This window comes from Myotis daubentonii, chromosome 10, assembly GCF_963259705.1.
Source record: "Myotis daubentonii chromosome 10, mMyoDau2.1, whole genome shotgun sequence".
Classification (NCBI taxonomy): domain Eukaryota; kingdom Metazoa; phylum Chordata; class Mammalia; order Chiroptera; family Vespertilionidae; genus Myotis; species Myotis daubentonii.
The window spans coordinates 2,616,992-2,632,116 of NC_081849.1; the positions used below are offsets into that span (position 1 = coordinate 2,616,992).

Consider the following 15,125-nt stretch of genomic DNA (forward strand, 5'->3'; position numbering starts at 1 on the left):
ACCTGGTGCCCTGGGCCTGGAACGGCTGTTCCTCAAATCCCTGGTCCTCTTAGTGGGAAAGGTCTGTGTGATGATGAGGGTGGGGCAGGGTGCTTACTCTGGCGTTGTTTTGCTTCTGGGCCTCCGGGTGGGGACGAGGGGAGCATGATCTTTACTGCTATTAGCCTTGCGAGTTTACATCTTGTTTCTCTTCTGCTGAAAAATCTCAGTCTTTCAGGACTTTTAAAACTAGTTGCTTTTTAGTTTGGTCTTTTCAAGAGAACCTGGACTCCTCTAGTTCATGCTTATTTAAAACCACTTCCCAAAGGGATTGGAGCCAGAATGCGATACTCCAGCTATATGGGTAATGAGATCATGCAATTTCACTCAGCTTTCCCCCACAAATATAAAACACAAGTGAGTGCAGTATCCATTTTGATAGGAAAAGCTGTGTTTCTAATCAATAGTTTTTACCCACCCCCGTCCACCTAATGCAGTGATTCCCAAAGTGGGCGCTGCCACCCCCTGGTGGGCGCTGCAGCGATGGGGGGGGGGCGGTGATGGCCACAGGTGCATTTGTTTTAACTTTTTTGTTCTGACTTCAATAAATAGTTTCATAATTTCAAACTTCAATGTTTCTAATTTACACCTTTCTTTACTATATTTTGCGAAAAAGGTAGAAACATTAATACATATATCTTTCTGTTTAATTGCTATTAAAATTTAAAAAAATTTAATTTCCAGGGGGCGCTGAGTAATATTTTTTCTGGAAAGGGGGCGGTAGGCCAAATAAGTTTGGGAACCACTGACCTAATGGAATCATAGCCAACTGTGTAGGAATTATTGTAAGATAAATATCCACTAGAAAAATGAGCAAAACCCCCCCAAATGTTGAATGAATGGAACATGCTCCACTAATATCAGGAAAATGCGATTTGAAACAGTGATAAAGTACTATTTTTTAATGGCCAAATGGATTGATTCTTTTTTAAAAATGTATTTTCTTGATTTTTTTTACAGAGAGGAAGGGAGAGGGATAGAGAGTTAGAAACATCGATGAGAGAAACATCGATCAGCTGCCTCCTGCACACCCCCTACCCACAACCAAGGTACATGCCCTTGACCAGAATTGAACCTGGGACCCTTCAGTCCACAGGCTGACACTCTAGCCACTGAGCCAAACTGGTTAGGGCTGGATTGATTCTTAATATCTCTTTTTGTTGAGGTTATGAAGAAGAAACATTTTCATACACTTCTGGTGGGAATATAAGTAGGGATAGCCTTTCTTTATGGTAATTAGGTGGCACTATCAAATAACAAAGTGAATATGTATCTTTGACCAGGACATCTCCTTTTTTAAAAAATATATTTTATTGATTTTTTACAGAGAGGAAGGGAGAGGGATAGAGAGTTAGAAACATCGATGAGAGGAACATCGATCAGCTGCCTCCTGCACACTCCCTACTGGGTATGTGCCCGCAACCAGGGTACATGCCCTTGATGGGAATCAAACCTAGGACCCTTGAGTCTGCAATCCGACGCTCTATCCACTGAGCCAAACCGGTTAGGGCTGGATGTCTACTTTTTAAATGCCAATTTGCATGCACAAATCAGAACATGATGTAAAAAAATATTCACTGAATATCCTAAGTGCCCATCCATAGGAGGGTAGATGTATAAATTATTATATGATTTTACTGGAGAAAACTATGACATCAAAAAATAAAACAATAGGCAGCTCTCCATGTACCCACAGGGCACAATGGCCTTGATGGTTTACAAAGTGAAAAGCAAGGTGCAGAACAGTGTAATGAAACAAATCTCTGCCCTCACTGGTTTGGCTCAGTGGATAGAATGTTGGCCTGGGGACTGAAGGTCCTGGGTTCGATTCCAGTCAAGGGCACATGCCTGAGTTGTGGGCTCGATCCCCAGTGGGGGCGTGCAGGAGGCAGCCGATTATGATTCTCATCATTGATGTTTCAATCTCTCTCTCCCTCTCCCTTCGCTGAAATCAAGAAAAATATATTTTTTAAAAGAAAGAAATCTCTGTGATTTGGTTTGATTTGATAATTGGAAATAACTTGGATAACATTTTTTGCCCTGCTTTTAAACAGCTTTTAGAAATCAACTGGACAGGACTGACTAACCTTCTGGATATCCCGGGACTGAAGTAAGTATGATGCCATGTGCTGTGTTAGTTTGCTGATGGCAAGACATGCCTCTGGGCTCAAATGCGCTGATGCAGAGGGTCATAGGACTTCAGACTACATCACTCACCCTTCCGTTCACCTTTTGTTCATCACAAAGCTGCCTTTCAGTATAAGTGTTTCAGAGTAGTGGCAGCCTTCTAATATCCCACAAATTAATTTTTAAATTTGGTTTTTCTTTTCCCAGAAAAATAAAGACAACTTAAAAAGCAAATGAATGTTTCAAAACTAGCCCTTTCTGAGTTCTTTCAAGCTGTGGCCACGCCTCCTTGGGGTTGGATGTCAGTCCTGGGCCTGGGAGCCAAGGGGGAGGGAAAGCCTACGTTCCTGCATCATCCCTGGGAGTGCCTCCACTCACTGGTAGCCATGCAGGGTCTTAGCGGGAGACTTGCCACATGAGCACAGAGTCCGTCAACTTCACGTCCCTCCTGGGAGAGTTCTGCTTAGGTCACAGTCCATCCGTCTTACCTGGTGGGAGGTGACTGGCCATAGGACGTGGCCAGTGTGCAGCCCGACCTCAGCTGGGAACTGTGGCACCTACTGTGATCTCAGCCAGCCATCCGGTCTGTACTGACAGATCCCTGCCAAGCTGGATGGGCTGCAATTAGAGCCTCCAAACCTGCTTCTGCTGGCTTTACTAAGGGGGCACCATCAGGAGGTTAAAAGTGCCTTTCTGACATGATAGAGTGGCCCCATGGTCCTCAGGTGAGCGCTCTCATCACTGCCCTGGACACCCACCTGCCATGAGTGCTGCACTATTGCCCACTGAGTGGTGGTGGTGTTCCCGCTGCCCAGTGGGTGCTCTTATAGGTACAGTTACTTTACGTCTGAGAAGTGGGATTCTCTTAGCACCTAGTAGGCCCAGAGATGGCTTCTGTCGCAGGGACGCTCACTTGTGTAGGTTGCAGAGGCATGCACATGCACGTTACCTGAGTCTCACATTTACCCCAAAGAGTAGGCAAGAAACATACTAAAAGTGTGTTTGTTTCTTTAGCCTCCACAATTTTATTCAAATCCCTGAGTTCTCTGTGCAGTGTATATAGTATTTCAAAATTATTACAGTATTGAACCTCCAAATGCAGTGTGAAAAACCTGTAAATTTCTTTACTGCCCTGGGAACTGTGCATCTACTTATATAAAAACCCTGAGTGTAACATCATGGCCAGAAGCACGACCAACCGGAAGGAAGTCAGTCCTGCAGGGGTCGTCTTGGAAACGGCTGCGCCCTCCCCCAGCTGTTTCCTGGAGGGCGAGGTTTCAGGCAGGAACCCGCCCTCAGAGCGGAGTGTGGAAGTGAAATGATTTTTAATGGATCTATTATTGAAGCTACCTTTGGAAATACTATATCTATAGATAAGTAGCTCTCAACCTTGGCTGCACATTAGAATCACCTGGGAATCTTTTTAAAATCCTGATTTCTGGGCCTCATCCTCCGGAAATTCTGTTTCTTTCTTTTTCTTTTTTTTAAATATATTTTATTGATTTTTTACAGAGAGGAAGGGAGAGGGATAGAGAGTTAGAAACATCGATGGGAGAGAAACATCGATAGCTGCCTCCTGCACACCTCCCACTGGGGATGTGCCCGCAACCAAAGTACATGCCCTCAGCCAGAATCGAACCTGGGACCTTTCAGTTCACAGGCTGACGCTCTGTTCACTGAGCCAAACCGGTTAGGGCTGGAAATTCTGTTTCTTTGTTACTAATGTTGTGGCCCCAACCCATAACAAAGAAACAATTTCCGGAGGATGAGGCCCAGGAATCAGGATTTTAAAAAGATTCCCAGGTGATTCTAATGTGCAGCTAAGGTTGAGAACCACTGCTATAGATAATATTAAAAATATATCTAAATGTGCAATTCTTTGTCCAAAAAATGAGCATGTTCAAAAATTAAATGAAGAAAATTTGGGTATACTCGATGGAGATTTTCACACATATTTGAGTGATGATTCCATTGATTCCACAGATGATGCTGAAAAAGAAAATTTTCCCATCAAATTTCTTAATAGTATTACTCCTTTGGGAGTGCTGTGTCATAAATTAAAATTGAAAGTGGGTGCAATCATCATGCTATTGAAAAATCTCAATAGTAAATGGGGTCTTTGTAATGGCACCAGATTTATCATCAAAAGATTACGACCTAACATTATCGAAGCTGAAGTATTAACAGGATCTGCAGAGGGAGAGGCTGTTCTGATTCCAAGAATTGATTTGTCCCCATCTGACACTGGCCTCCCACTTAAATAGATTTGATGATGGTTTCCCATGATGCCAGCATTTGTGATGACTATTAATAAATCACAAGGACAAACTCTAGACAAAGTAGGCATATTCCTACCTGGACCCATTTTTGCACATGGTCAGTTATATGTTGCTTTCTCTTCAGTTTGAAGAGCATGTGATGTTACAGTTAAAGTTCTAAATACTTCATCACAAGGGAAATTAGTCAAGCACTCTAAAAGTGTTTTCACTCTTAATGTGGTGTACAGGGAGATATTAGAATAAGTTTAATCACTTTATCAGTCATTGTTTGCATCACTGTTGTTTTTATATCATGTTTTTGTTTTCATATCATGTTTTTGTCATTTTTATATCATGCCTCTGTTGTTCTTATATCCTTTTGTTACTGTTTATTTATTAATAAATTTATATATTATTTTCATATACATTTTACTAATTTCCTTTCATCTCTCACACTTCTATTATAGAGAAAGGGCAAATAGCAATATTAAAATATCTCTGCTAATTAATTCCCTTTTTTAAAAAAATATATTTTATTGATTTTTTATAGAGAGGAAGGGAGAGGGATAGAGAGTTAGAAACATCGATGGGAGAGAAACATCGATCAGCTGCCTCCTGAACACCCCCCACTGGGGATGTGCCCGCAACTAAGGTACATGCCCTTGACAAGAACCGAACCTGGAACCCTTGAGTCTGCAGGCCGATGCTCTATCCACTGAGCCAAACCGGTTAGGGCAATTAATTCCCATTCAATGTGCACAAATTTTGTGCACTGAGCTACTAGTATCCTATATAATAAAAGAGAAACATGCAAATTAACCATCCCTCCGCTATGTACAAGCCAATCAGGAGCGGGTATGCAAATTAACCCAATTAAGATGGCGGCGGCCACGGAGCTGGAGAGAGCAGGAGGCTTGGGTTGCTCCCGGCAATGGAGGAAGCCAAGCTTCCCACCTGCGCTGGCCAGCCCTGGGCTCCACTCAAGGCTACAAAGTTTCAATTATAGAAGATAAATAAATCCCAGAAAAAAAGGAGAGGCTGGGAGCTTGGGTCGCCGGGGGGCGTGGCCAGCCTGAAAACGGCCATCAGCCCCTCACCCAGGCTGGCCAGGCACCCCAGCAGGGCCCCCCCACCCTGAAGAGGCTGTGGGCAGCCTGATCATGGCCCTCAGCCCCTCACCCAGGCTGGCCACACACCCATGGGGTGAGGGTCCCCCCTGAAGGGGGTGTGGCCAGCCTGAAAACGGCCCTCAACCCCTCACCCAGGCTGGCCAGGCACCCCATCGGGACCCCCACCCCCACCCTGAAGGGGCTGTGTTTGCCTTCAGGGCAAACCAGCCGGCCCCCACCCATGCACCAGGCCTCTATCCCAGTGGTCAGCAAACTGCGGCTTGCGAGCCACATGAGGATCTTTGGCCCCTTGAGTGTTGCTCTTCCATAAAATACCGACTTCTGTGCATGGGCCACGAAGTTTCAATCGCACTGTACATGCACACCCGCACGTGGTATTTTGTGGAAGAGCCACACTCAAGAGGCCAAAGAGCCGCATGTGGCTCGCGAGCCACAGTTTGCCGACCACTGCTCTATCCTATATAATAATAGGGTAATATGCAAATTGACCCTAACAGCAGAATGACTGCTGGACCAGTCACTATGAGGCACACTGACCCTACCCCTCTTGGTCCCTTCCCCTGGCCTGCAGGCTCCTATCGCCTGATGGCCACCTGCTGCGGGGGTGGAGCCGGTGAGCAGGCAAGAACGGCTGACCTCTTGGTGCCTTCCCCCAGCCATCAGGCACCGATCACCCAATGGCGAATGGGAACTGGGGGTGGGTGGCAGGGGGGATGGGGCTGGCTGCTGGCAGCTGGGGAAGATGGCCCTGATTGCAGGCCAGGCCTAGGGGCCATACCTGCGCACAAATTTCATGCACCGGGCCTCTAGTATATTATAAGAGAAACTTAATGTAATAAACATAGATGGAGTAAAAAGATATTATAGTATTCTCTTAACTTTTATGGATGTTTGAAATATTTTATGTTAAAGAAATTTAAGGAAACATATTAGTTACTCAGTATTAAATCAATGGTAGAATTATGTAGGAAATGTTATTTAGGACTTACAAAGTGTAGCCAGATGCTGCCTCTGTCCTCAGAATAAACCCTCCATAACTGGCACGGTGGTGGCACCGCAGCTAATGGACTGACCTGCTGGTTTTAAACGTGTTTCGGGGAAGAGACCGCTCCTACCCTGTAAATGGGGGGGTTGTTGTATCACGTCTGTGGTGTGTTTACTGCAGAAGGTGCTAACGAGCATGGAAGTGTCTGATAACGGTCTGTTCTTTTTCCTCCACCTCACAGCGGTTTATCAGATACCATCATTTTGGATATAATATCAAACTATCTGGTGCTTCCCAATCGAATCACTGTTCCTCTCGTCAGTGAAGTTCAGATAGCCCAGTTGCGGTTTCCGATACCAAAGGTAAGCGTGTCCTGGCCTCCGTTACCACTTACACATAGACGTACCCTCCCACCACTTGGCACTCCTCCTCACAGCCCTGGCACGCGGGTCGTGGTGCAATAGGTTGCTTGCCGCACACGCTGTAGGACGTGGCCAGTGTGCAGCTCGACCTCAGCTGGGAACTCTGGCACCTACTGTGATCTCAGCCAGACGCCCTGTCTGTACTGACAGATCCTAACAGCTTCGCCTCAGTGATGGGGACGGCTTCCTCTCAGCCTGAGAGGTAATGAGGAGCACGGTGGAAGATAAAAACGCATACCTTCCTGTGCTGACAGCCAGGAATATGACCCAGCATGTTCTGCAGAGGGCTCTTGGGGAAAGGCTGCCCTACCAAAATGTGACCTTCCCATCTCGGTCTGCCTTGAAAGAAATGAGTGAATATTTCATTTTATCAATTAAACATTTTAGGAAAAGAGTCTGTGAATAGTGTGTATTGCAGAGTTTCAGTTTCCTGTCTACAAGTAGGGTTAATGACAGCATTTCATAGGGTTGTTCCAAAAACAGGACCAAGTAATCTGCACATCACAGCTTGGGCACAGGTCCGACCTCCTGTAACGTAGTGTCACTTATGTGGAGTCAAAGCAGGACTGTCCTGTGGCCCACGAGGCCTGTTTGATCTGACTGCTCTGACCCCGCTCGGGTCTGGAGCGCAGTGTCCCTCGGGGCCTCTGCAGAAGTCGCTCACCCCCTCCCCCCATCACTGGCCTCTTGTCTGAGGGGTCCCACCGGATCCTCTGTCCTGCCTGCTCCATTTTCCCGACATTTCACATGGCTGTCAGCTCCGCGCTGCGCTCCTAGAACGGACGGCCTGCACCAGCCGTGTCCTGTCTGATGACCCAGAGAGCGGCGGCACTCTTGTCTTTTGCAGGGTGTTCTCAGGGTGCATTTCATTGAAGCTCAGGACCTCCAGGGGAAGGACACTTACCTGAAGGGACTTGTCAAGGGAAAGTCAGACCCCTATGGAGTGATTCGAGTCGGCAATCAGATCTTCCAAAGCAAGGTCATCAAAGAGAACCTGAGTCCGAAGTGGAACGAGGTGTACGAGGTAAGGCCTGCCCTGGCTGCCACGGCTTCATCCTGAGCCGCGCTTCCACTCCCGTCACCCAGGCTGTAGTTCATCTAGGTGGCGACTTAGATTCTCTTCGCTTCAAATTCCCATCTTTAAAAAGTATTGCACCTTCTGTCTTCCCCACACTACATTCTTGTCATACCAACACTTAACATTTTAGATCTTAATTACATAAAATGATCACAGTGAATAATTGGCAAAATTTCTCATAATGTGAATGTTTTATGTTGTTATTAGCACATACATATGCAAAAATGAGATTAGGTACTGTCTTGTAAATTATCATTTAACACCTGAACATTGATACATGCCAGTGAATACAGACAGACCTGTCCCTAACTGGTTTGGCTCAGTGGATAGAGCGTCAGTCTGTGCACTGAAGGGTCCTGGCTTTGATTCCAGTCAAGAGCGTGTACCTCAGTTGCAGGCTACTCCCCGGACTGGACCCTGGTTGGGGCTCATGCAGGAGGCAACCAATTGATGTGTTTCTCTCACATCGATGTTTCTCTGTCTTTCCCTCTCTCTTCCACTCTCTAAAAATCAATGGAAAAATATCCTCAGGTGAGGATTAAATATATACACACACACACACACACACACACACACACACACACACACGTACAACAACTAGTGGACCTGCCCATGAATCCGTGTGTGAGTAGCTAGCTGCTGCTTGCCTCAGCTGGCCGCCCTGCTCACCGTCACTCATAGCCCACCCCCCTGTAGCTCTCCGCCTACTGCCCCGCCCCCCTGTAGCTCTCCGCCTGCTGCCCCGCACCCCTGTAGCTCTCAGCCGCTTGTAGCTCGCTGCTCCACCCTCCTGCTGATCAGTCATTAAGCATCGCAGTGTAACAACCATTTGTATATCACCTCTTTATTACATAGGATGTATATATATTAGTATGCTAAAGGCCCAGTGCACAAAACTCGTGCACTGGTAGGGTCCCTAGTGGCTGCCAACTGGGTTCTCCAACTGGGTTCTCCCTCCCTTCCCCCTGGCCAGCCCTACCCCCTGGTCGAACTCCCAGAGGATTTGTCTCCCAGTCAAGGGGACAATTTGCATACTACACTTCTATTATATAGGATAGAAACGGACCTGACTTACAATAGCCATTCACTGAGTAGATGCTGCCATTTCTTTTCCTGGAGAAAGCTGAGCTGCTAGTTCAGTAGGTACCTAACTGGTGCTGTGCAAGTGTCAGCCACCTTTCCCCAGGCAGAGCTCCTCAGCGTGGAACTGTTGCACCACAAGCTACACGTGCTGGGAGCAGAGCGACCCCCAGGTTTAGTGCAGGTCACGCTCCACCAGCTTCTCAGCCCCAGTCCTGCCTGTCGCCGAATTCCTTACCTCCGAGTGGTGCTTGTGGTGGTTGGTTACCCGAGGACAGCGTCTGGGTGGGACCTGCACATCTGCAGGCCTGTCCTGTGCTGGAGCCATTGACCTCGGCCCCCTGAGACGTACCCCACCTGAAACAAGCACAACAGGCTGGCACTATGTGGGCGCACGTTTCCATGTGGGAGATGTACTCGGTGTACACTGAGAAAAGGGAAGCGCTTCCTGAGGACTTCCACTGGGGCAGACCCGGTGCTGTCGCTGTGACCGCCGTGCTCAGTGGGTGACACTGCTGGTAAAATGTACGTCACTGCCGTCACTAACCTTCCAGGCCTTGGTCTACGAGCACCCTGGGCAGGAACTGGAGATTGAGCTCTTCGATGAAGACCCAGACAAGGATGACTTTCTAGGAAGGTAAGGCCTTCACGACTGAGCAGAGCGCAGGTCACGCTTTGTTTTTAAAAACCTCTTAAAACTACCTTCACTAACAGATCTGTGTACATGTTGTGTGGGCTTTTAAGTGGCTGTTAGACATAACATTTGCCTCACTTAGGCTTCCTAACACGTTTAGGGCCTAACAAGTTCTCGTGTGAGTAAGAGAAGGCAAGCTTCTAGCTCTGTGTCCGTCAGCAGCCACCAGCATGGACAGCCAGTTCAGTTAAACTGACTGAAGTTAAACACAATTCAGAAATCGCTTTTGTGGTTGCACTTGCCCCATTTTCAGTGCCCAGTGGCCCCGTGTGGCTTTGGCCCTGCAGGCCAGGACAGCTCTCTGCACCAGACAGGCAGCCTTGCTGTGGCTTGTAGGAATGGGCTTTCAAACATTATTGTTAACGTAAAAACATTCAAATCTGTAAAGAATTTTTGTGAGTTTATTTGAGCCAAACAATTGCTGGGAAGCAGTATCTCAACAGATTGAGATAATGCTTTGGAGAATGGCCGGTTTTCATCTACTTTTATACATTGCAATCAAAGGAGGGGATTTAGGTGGCTTACATGAAATCCATTGGTGGTGGACTAGAGAGGCAGGAGAAAACAAAGGGGGGGGGAGACCTCTGGGGTTGGGTAAAAAGTAAAATGGTAGACACATACTTGATGGGTGCAGGATAGCCAACACTGTGTCTTGATAAACTGTAGCATTTTGTTGCGTTTCTGAAGTCCTTTTTCATAGACGAATGCCTGAGGTCACTGGTTGAGGAAGTGTGCTTCTCTGCTCTGAAGCTGTGTTGTTTCTCTAGCCTCGTGATTGATCTGACCGAAGTGGAAAAGGAGCGCCTCCTAGATGAAGTACGTGTTCTGCGGGTCTTGTTCTGCTTCCCGAGCCCTGGCCACTTCCCGCCCCCCCCATCCCGAAAGCACAACATCTGCCTCTCAAATATGAGAACTTAAGCTTGTTCGTGATAGCAAAGTAATAGAAAAGGAGTTTAAGAACCAAATCTTAGCGTGTGTCCTGAGCACCTACCACATACGCTGGCCACTGCCTTCAGGCAGGCGGTGCTGTTCCTGGGGCAGGGCAGGCAGGCGCTGTCAGGGCAGGCGCATTTTAAAGGTGCTGGCGCCACAGCGGGTGGCGCTGTGCAGTGATGGGAGGTCGTCATGTGAAAGCGCCTGTGAAGGCAGGGGACTGCTATTGGGATAAAAGGAGGAGGGAGGAGGGTTTGTGGTGCTTGTAAACGGTGTGTGAGATTGGCCAAGGAAAGCGTCATTCACCAAGTCAGCGCGGCGGTCAGAGGGGCCGAGCGCTGGTGGCCGTCGCTCACCAGGGAGCGCGAGCCGCCTGTGTGTGCAGGGCCTGGGTCACGGCGGCTCTTCGAGCACAGGGTCTCAGCCGCCTTTGGTTCATTGCTTTGTGGTTTTTAAGCTGAAATAACTGTGTACTATTTTGCTATTAGTATATAGTAATGAATAAAAACAAACATGTTAACTTGTTTGATATTGAAATTCAGCATTTGGGTTTGATGTTATATGAGGCCCATAAGTTCTAGAAGCTGATGGAGCTGATAGACATTTGAATCCCTGCATATAAATTAGGGTGAAAGTTACCTCACAGGGCTTTGGTGGTCTCGAGGAGTTAGTGTTTGTGAAGCCTTGAGATGGTCCCAGGCAGCAGGCAGGGGTGGGTGTGGGCCACATGCCTGCGGAGAGAGCTTGGGGCTGGGTGTGGAGGGTTCCGTCCTGGGCTTCCGCGAGCAGTGCTGGTGCCGCAGGCAGTAGCCTCTTGGGACATTACGCAGACTGTTGACTCGAATGTCGATTCAGGAGAAGTGCTAACCCTGCACCGTTTGTCTTCAGTGGTTCACCCTGGACGAGGTCCCCAGAGGAAAGCTGCACCTGAAGCTGGAGTGGCTCACACTGACGCCACACGCTGCTCACCTGGACCAGGTGTGTGACGCGCTCCTGCCGGCTGAGACCCACGCCTTTCAGAGGACTGCAGCAGCACCTTGGCTGGTTGTGCTACAGTCACTGCGGTGACCTCAGGGATAAATTAAAGATGATGGCATTTTTTAAGAGATTTGAAGGCCACTTGCACCTGTTTTACAGGATCTTCAAATCTTGTGCTTGATGCAGAGCCGGGGTTTGGAGGGCCACAGAGCACTGGTCCTCCCTTTGATTTGTAGAGAATCTTTCCCACTTCCGCTCTGCTTGCATGTATTGGGGTTCTCTGCTCCCTCTCTCCCGTTTGCTGGAGCGTTACAGCCATCATTGGGTAGCAAGAGTCGAACGATGTGGAAATGTGCCTGCTGAGACTCTTCTCCTTCCTGGTAGGTGCTGACAGACATCAGGGCTGACAAAGACCAAGCCAACGATGGCCTTTCTTCCTCCTTGCTGATCTTGTATTTGGATTCAGCGAGGAACCTTCCGGTAGGTAGCACTGTGGGAACTCGTGTGTGCTGGTGTCCACACTGTCACCCGTTCCTGTTGCTGTGTCTTCTCTTCACCCCAGCCCAGAGCGGCGTGGAGTGGGTGGTGCAACAGTGTGTTAAACTCCTTTTTATCATCAAGATGGCCCTTTACTCTGACATGTTTTATGAATAAATCTTCAATACAGAGGAGATTCATCCAACTCCCTAGTAGTTAGGGAAGAGGATGTTCTGTAGGAAATCACTGAGTAGTGACATTTCATTCTCTACTTGGGGTGGGAGTAAAATGAAGCAGCTCTGATGACAGACCCAGATTCATCCTGCAGCTGCCTGGCCAGATGGCGGCGGCCCAGTGGTGGGAGGACTGAGTACTGAGTGCCCTGGGTGTGGGGACACACTGCCTGGCAAGCAGACACGCACTGCCCCTGGCGGTCTCCTGCCGCTCGCGTGGCTTCTGCAGCCCAGAACAGTGCACCTTGTTAGCATCAGAATTGTTTTGCTCTTAGAAAAAACCATAAAGTACAGTTTTTATGGGTAATGACTATAACTTGGAGAAGAAAAACCATATACATTTTCAGTCGTGGGAGGCCTGCTCTGATCCCCCACCACCATAGTTTGACCCTACTGTTCATTATAAATGTCTTATTGCTTTGACATATTTCTTAAAATATATTTTTATTGATCTTAGAGAGGAAAGGAGAGGTGGAGAGAGAGAGAAACATCAATGATGAGAGAGAATCTTGATCAGCTGCCTCCTGCACGCCCCCTACTGGGAATGAGTGCGCAGCCTGGGCATGTGTCCTGACCGGGAATCGAACCATGACTACCTGTCTCAGGTTGATGCTCAGCCACTGAGCCACGCCAGCCGGGCTGTTTTGATAATTTTTTGAGTGCCCACCACTTGTTCAGTAGATGGCCATTCTTGCTTTCTTTCATTGTGTTGAAGGCCAATTTTGTTGACAGAAAGACGGCTGCTCCCAGATGCAGCGCCCCCTCCCACGATGATGATAATTAGTGTGTCCCCGTCCCTTCCCGTGGACGCGCAGGGAGCAGCGTGCCGCTCGGCCCTTAGCTGCCACCTCAGGGTTTCACTTGGCCTCCATGCTGGTCTCAGCTCCGCGGCTGGACGATGTGTCCTTTACTTCATGAAGTCACACACCTCATTTCAGTTAGGACCTCTCGGGGTTCAAAACTGTGCATTACTTGGGCTTTGTGCCACAGCACAGTCGTGTACTCAGTGTATCAGGACACTTTATTTAAAGTTTTCACAATTACAGTCTGATCAGTCATCTATTTTTTTTTCATATTGGGAACATGTAATTGAACTCTGTCTATGTAATTGTATATATAGTTGGCCCTTGACCAACATGGGGGTGAGGGCTGCCAACCCCACGCCGAAAACCCACGTGGAGCCTAATCCTCCGCTGACGAGGATGCCCTGCCCCGACGGGACTCCGCGTCCCGCACAGCCCGGGCGTGAGACCGCGGGCCCGCAGCTGCTCGGGGCCAGCTGTCCTGTGTTCCTTGGACAGTTTCTTTACCGATGTAGCTCTGACTTTCTCTTAAAGTGTTCACCTTTTGGCCTGTCTTCCAGTCTGAAGTCGGTGGCTTTATCTGTTCTAGTTTCAAATTGAGGGAAGTTTCATTATTATTTAACCTTTCTACAGAATTTCTTGTATGGTAGAATTTTTTGTTTTTAACCACAATAATGTTTGTTATCAAATCTTTATCATGCTTGATGGAAATGAATGTGATATATTTTAGGATATACAGAATAGTGTATCAGAAGGGACTAGGCTGCTCTTCAAAACTGTGTTTTATTGCATTAAATTAAAATTTGAATGATGTCCCAGAAGCAAAAGAAGCAAGTGAATCTGTTAACCTCTGTTAAAGGGCACTTTGTGCGTGAGGCGCGCTCTGGCCAACGGGCAAGGGCCTTCGTGGCGCTGCTGCTGCTGGGGTCGCTCCCCGTCCGTGGCTCTGTGACTGCCCTTTGCACTCCTGTTTCTGGTGCTTCTTGTGTGTGTGTTGATCACAACCCACCATTCTTTGCTTTCTCCTCCCATTTCCACTTCCTAAGAGTATCTTCGAGGGAAGCTTTGGGTGTGGCCACTTAAAAGAGAGGCGGGCGTCGGGACTAGTGTTCTGTGAGAACACTGCCTCCGTCTACAGAGCACTGTTTGTGAGTTCCCCATGCCGTCTTCCTCGTGTGCTGGTGGAGACTGCGAGAATGTGGCTGCAACTCCTAGTGCTCTCCTCTGTGGGGGAATGGCGTGGCATGCGTTTCACTTTTCTTGCGTGATTTCACTGACTGTGTGTGCTTGCTTGGTGCTTGTTTTGTAAAATGTGCCACTGCTGTGACTAACATTGGTGACTACATCTGATGATGAGATGAACAAACCTGAGTCATGAGGCAGCCCAGGAAAAAATAAAATAACTCTTCCATGGAAAAAGTGAAACCACAGCGATTCATTGGGTTTTCTTGTGGTTCATCTCACTGTGAGATGTAAATTTTCTTTGCAAGCTTTCAAAAACCTCCCTCCAGTCTGCTTTCTCCTCCTGACCAAGCAGAAGCCTTAGAACTTGGCTTTCTTAGAGTCCCTCTGTGCCCGGGGTGGTCAGTGCAGACAGACGTGCTCTCGGTACCCGAAAGCATGCTCGCTCCCTCCTGCGAACCAGTTCCTGAGGGCGGACAGATACTGAGTGCGTGACTCAGATCCTCTTAGGAACGGAAAGCATTTCCTGGAGCGGACAGTGCGAGTCTGACCTTGCTTGGGAAGCTGATCTCGTTCTATCTGTTTCCCAGGGTCTGGCTGTAGCACCTTGATTCATGGCACTGTTCTTGGTGCCTTTAGCAAACACTTATTTTAGTTTCTTCGGGGTAAAAGGAAGCCACCCATGGCTTAGTTATTAGTCCAGAGG

At 48.0% G+C, this 15,125-nt stretch overlaps 1 protein-coding gene across 2 annotated transcripts in view; it reads left to right on the top strand.

The window, feature by feature from the left end:
• ESYT2 (extended synaptotagmin 2) overlaps positions 1-15,125 on the top strand; it is an 83,480-nt gene that overhangs the window by 42,594 nt on the left and 25,761 nt on the right. For both annotated transcript variants that reach the window (XM_059711312.1, XM_059711313.1), the window contains exons 7-13: positions 2,094-2,149; positions 6,781-6,901; positions 7,809-7,985; positions 9,674-9,756; positions 10,581-10,629; positions 11,635-11,724; positions 12,109-12,204. In XM_059711312.1, the coding sequence (XP_059567295.1) occupies positions 2,094-2,149; positions 6,781-6,901; positions 7,809-7,985; positions 9,674-9,756; positions 10,581-10,629; positions 11,635-11,724; positions 12,109-12,204 (672 nt within the window). The remainder of the gene's footprint in view (positions 1-2,093; positions 2,150-6,780; positions 6,902-7,808; positions 7,986-9,673; positions 9,757-10,580; positions 10,630-11,634; positions 11,725-12,108; positions 12,205-15,125) is intronic.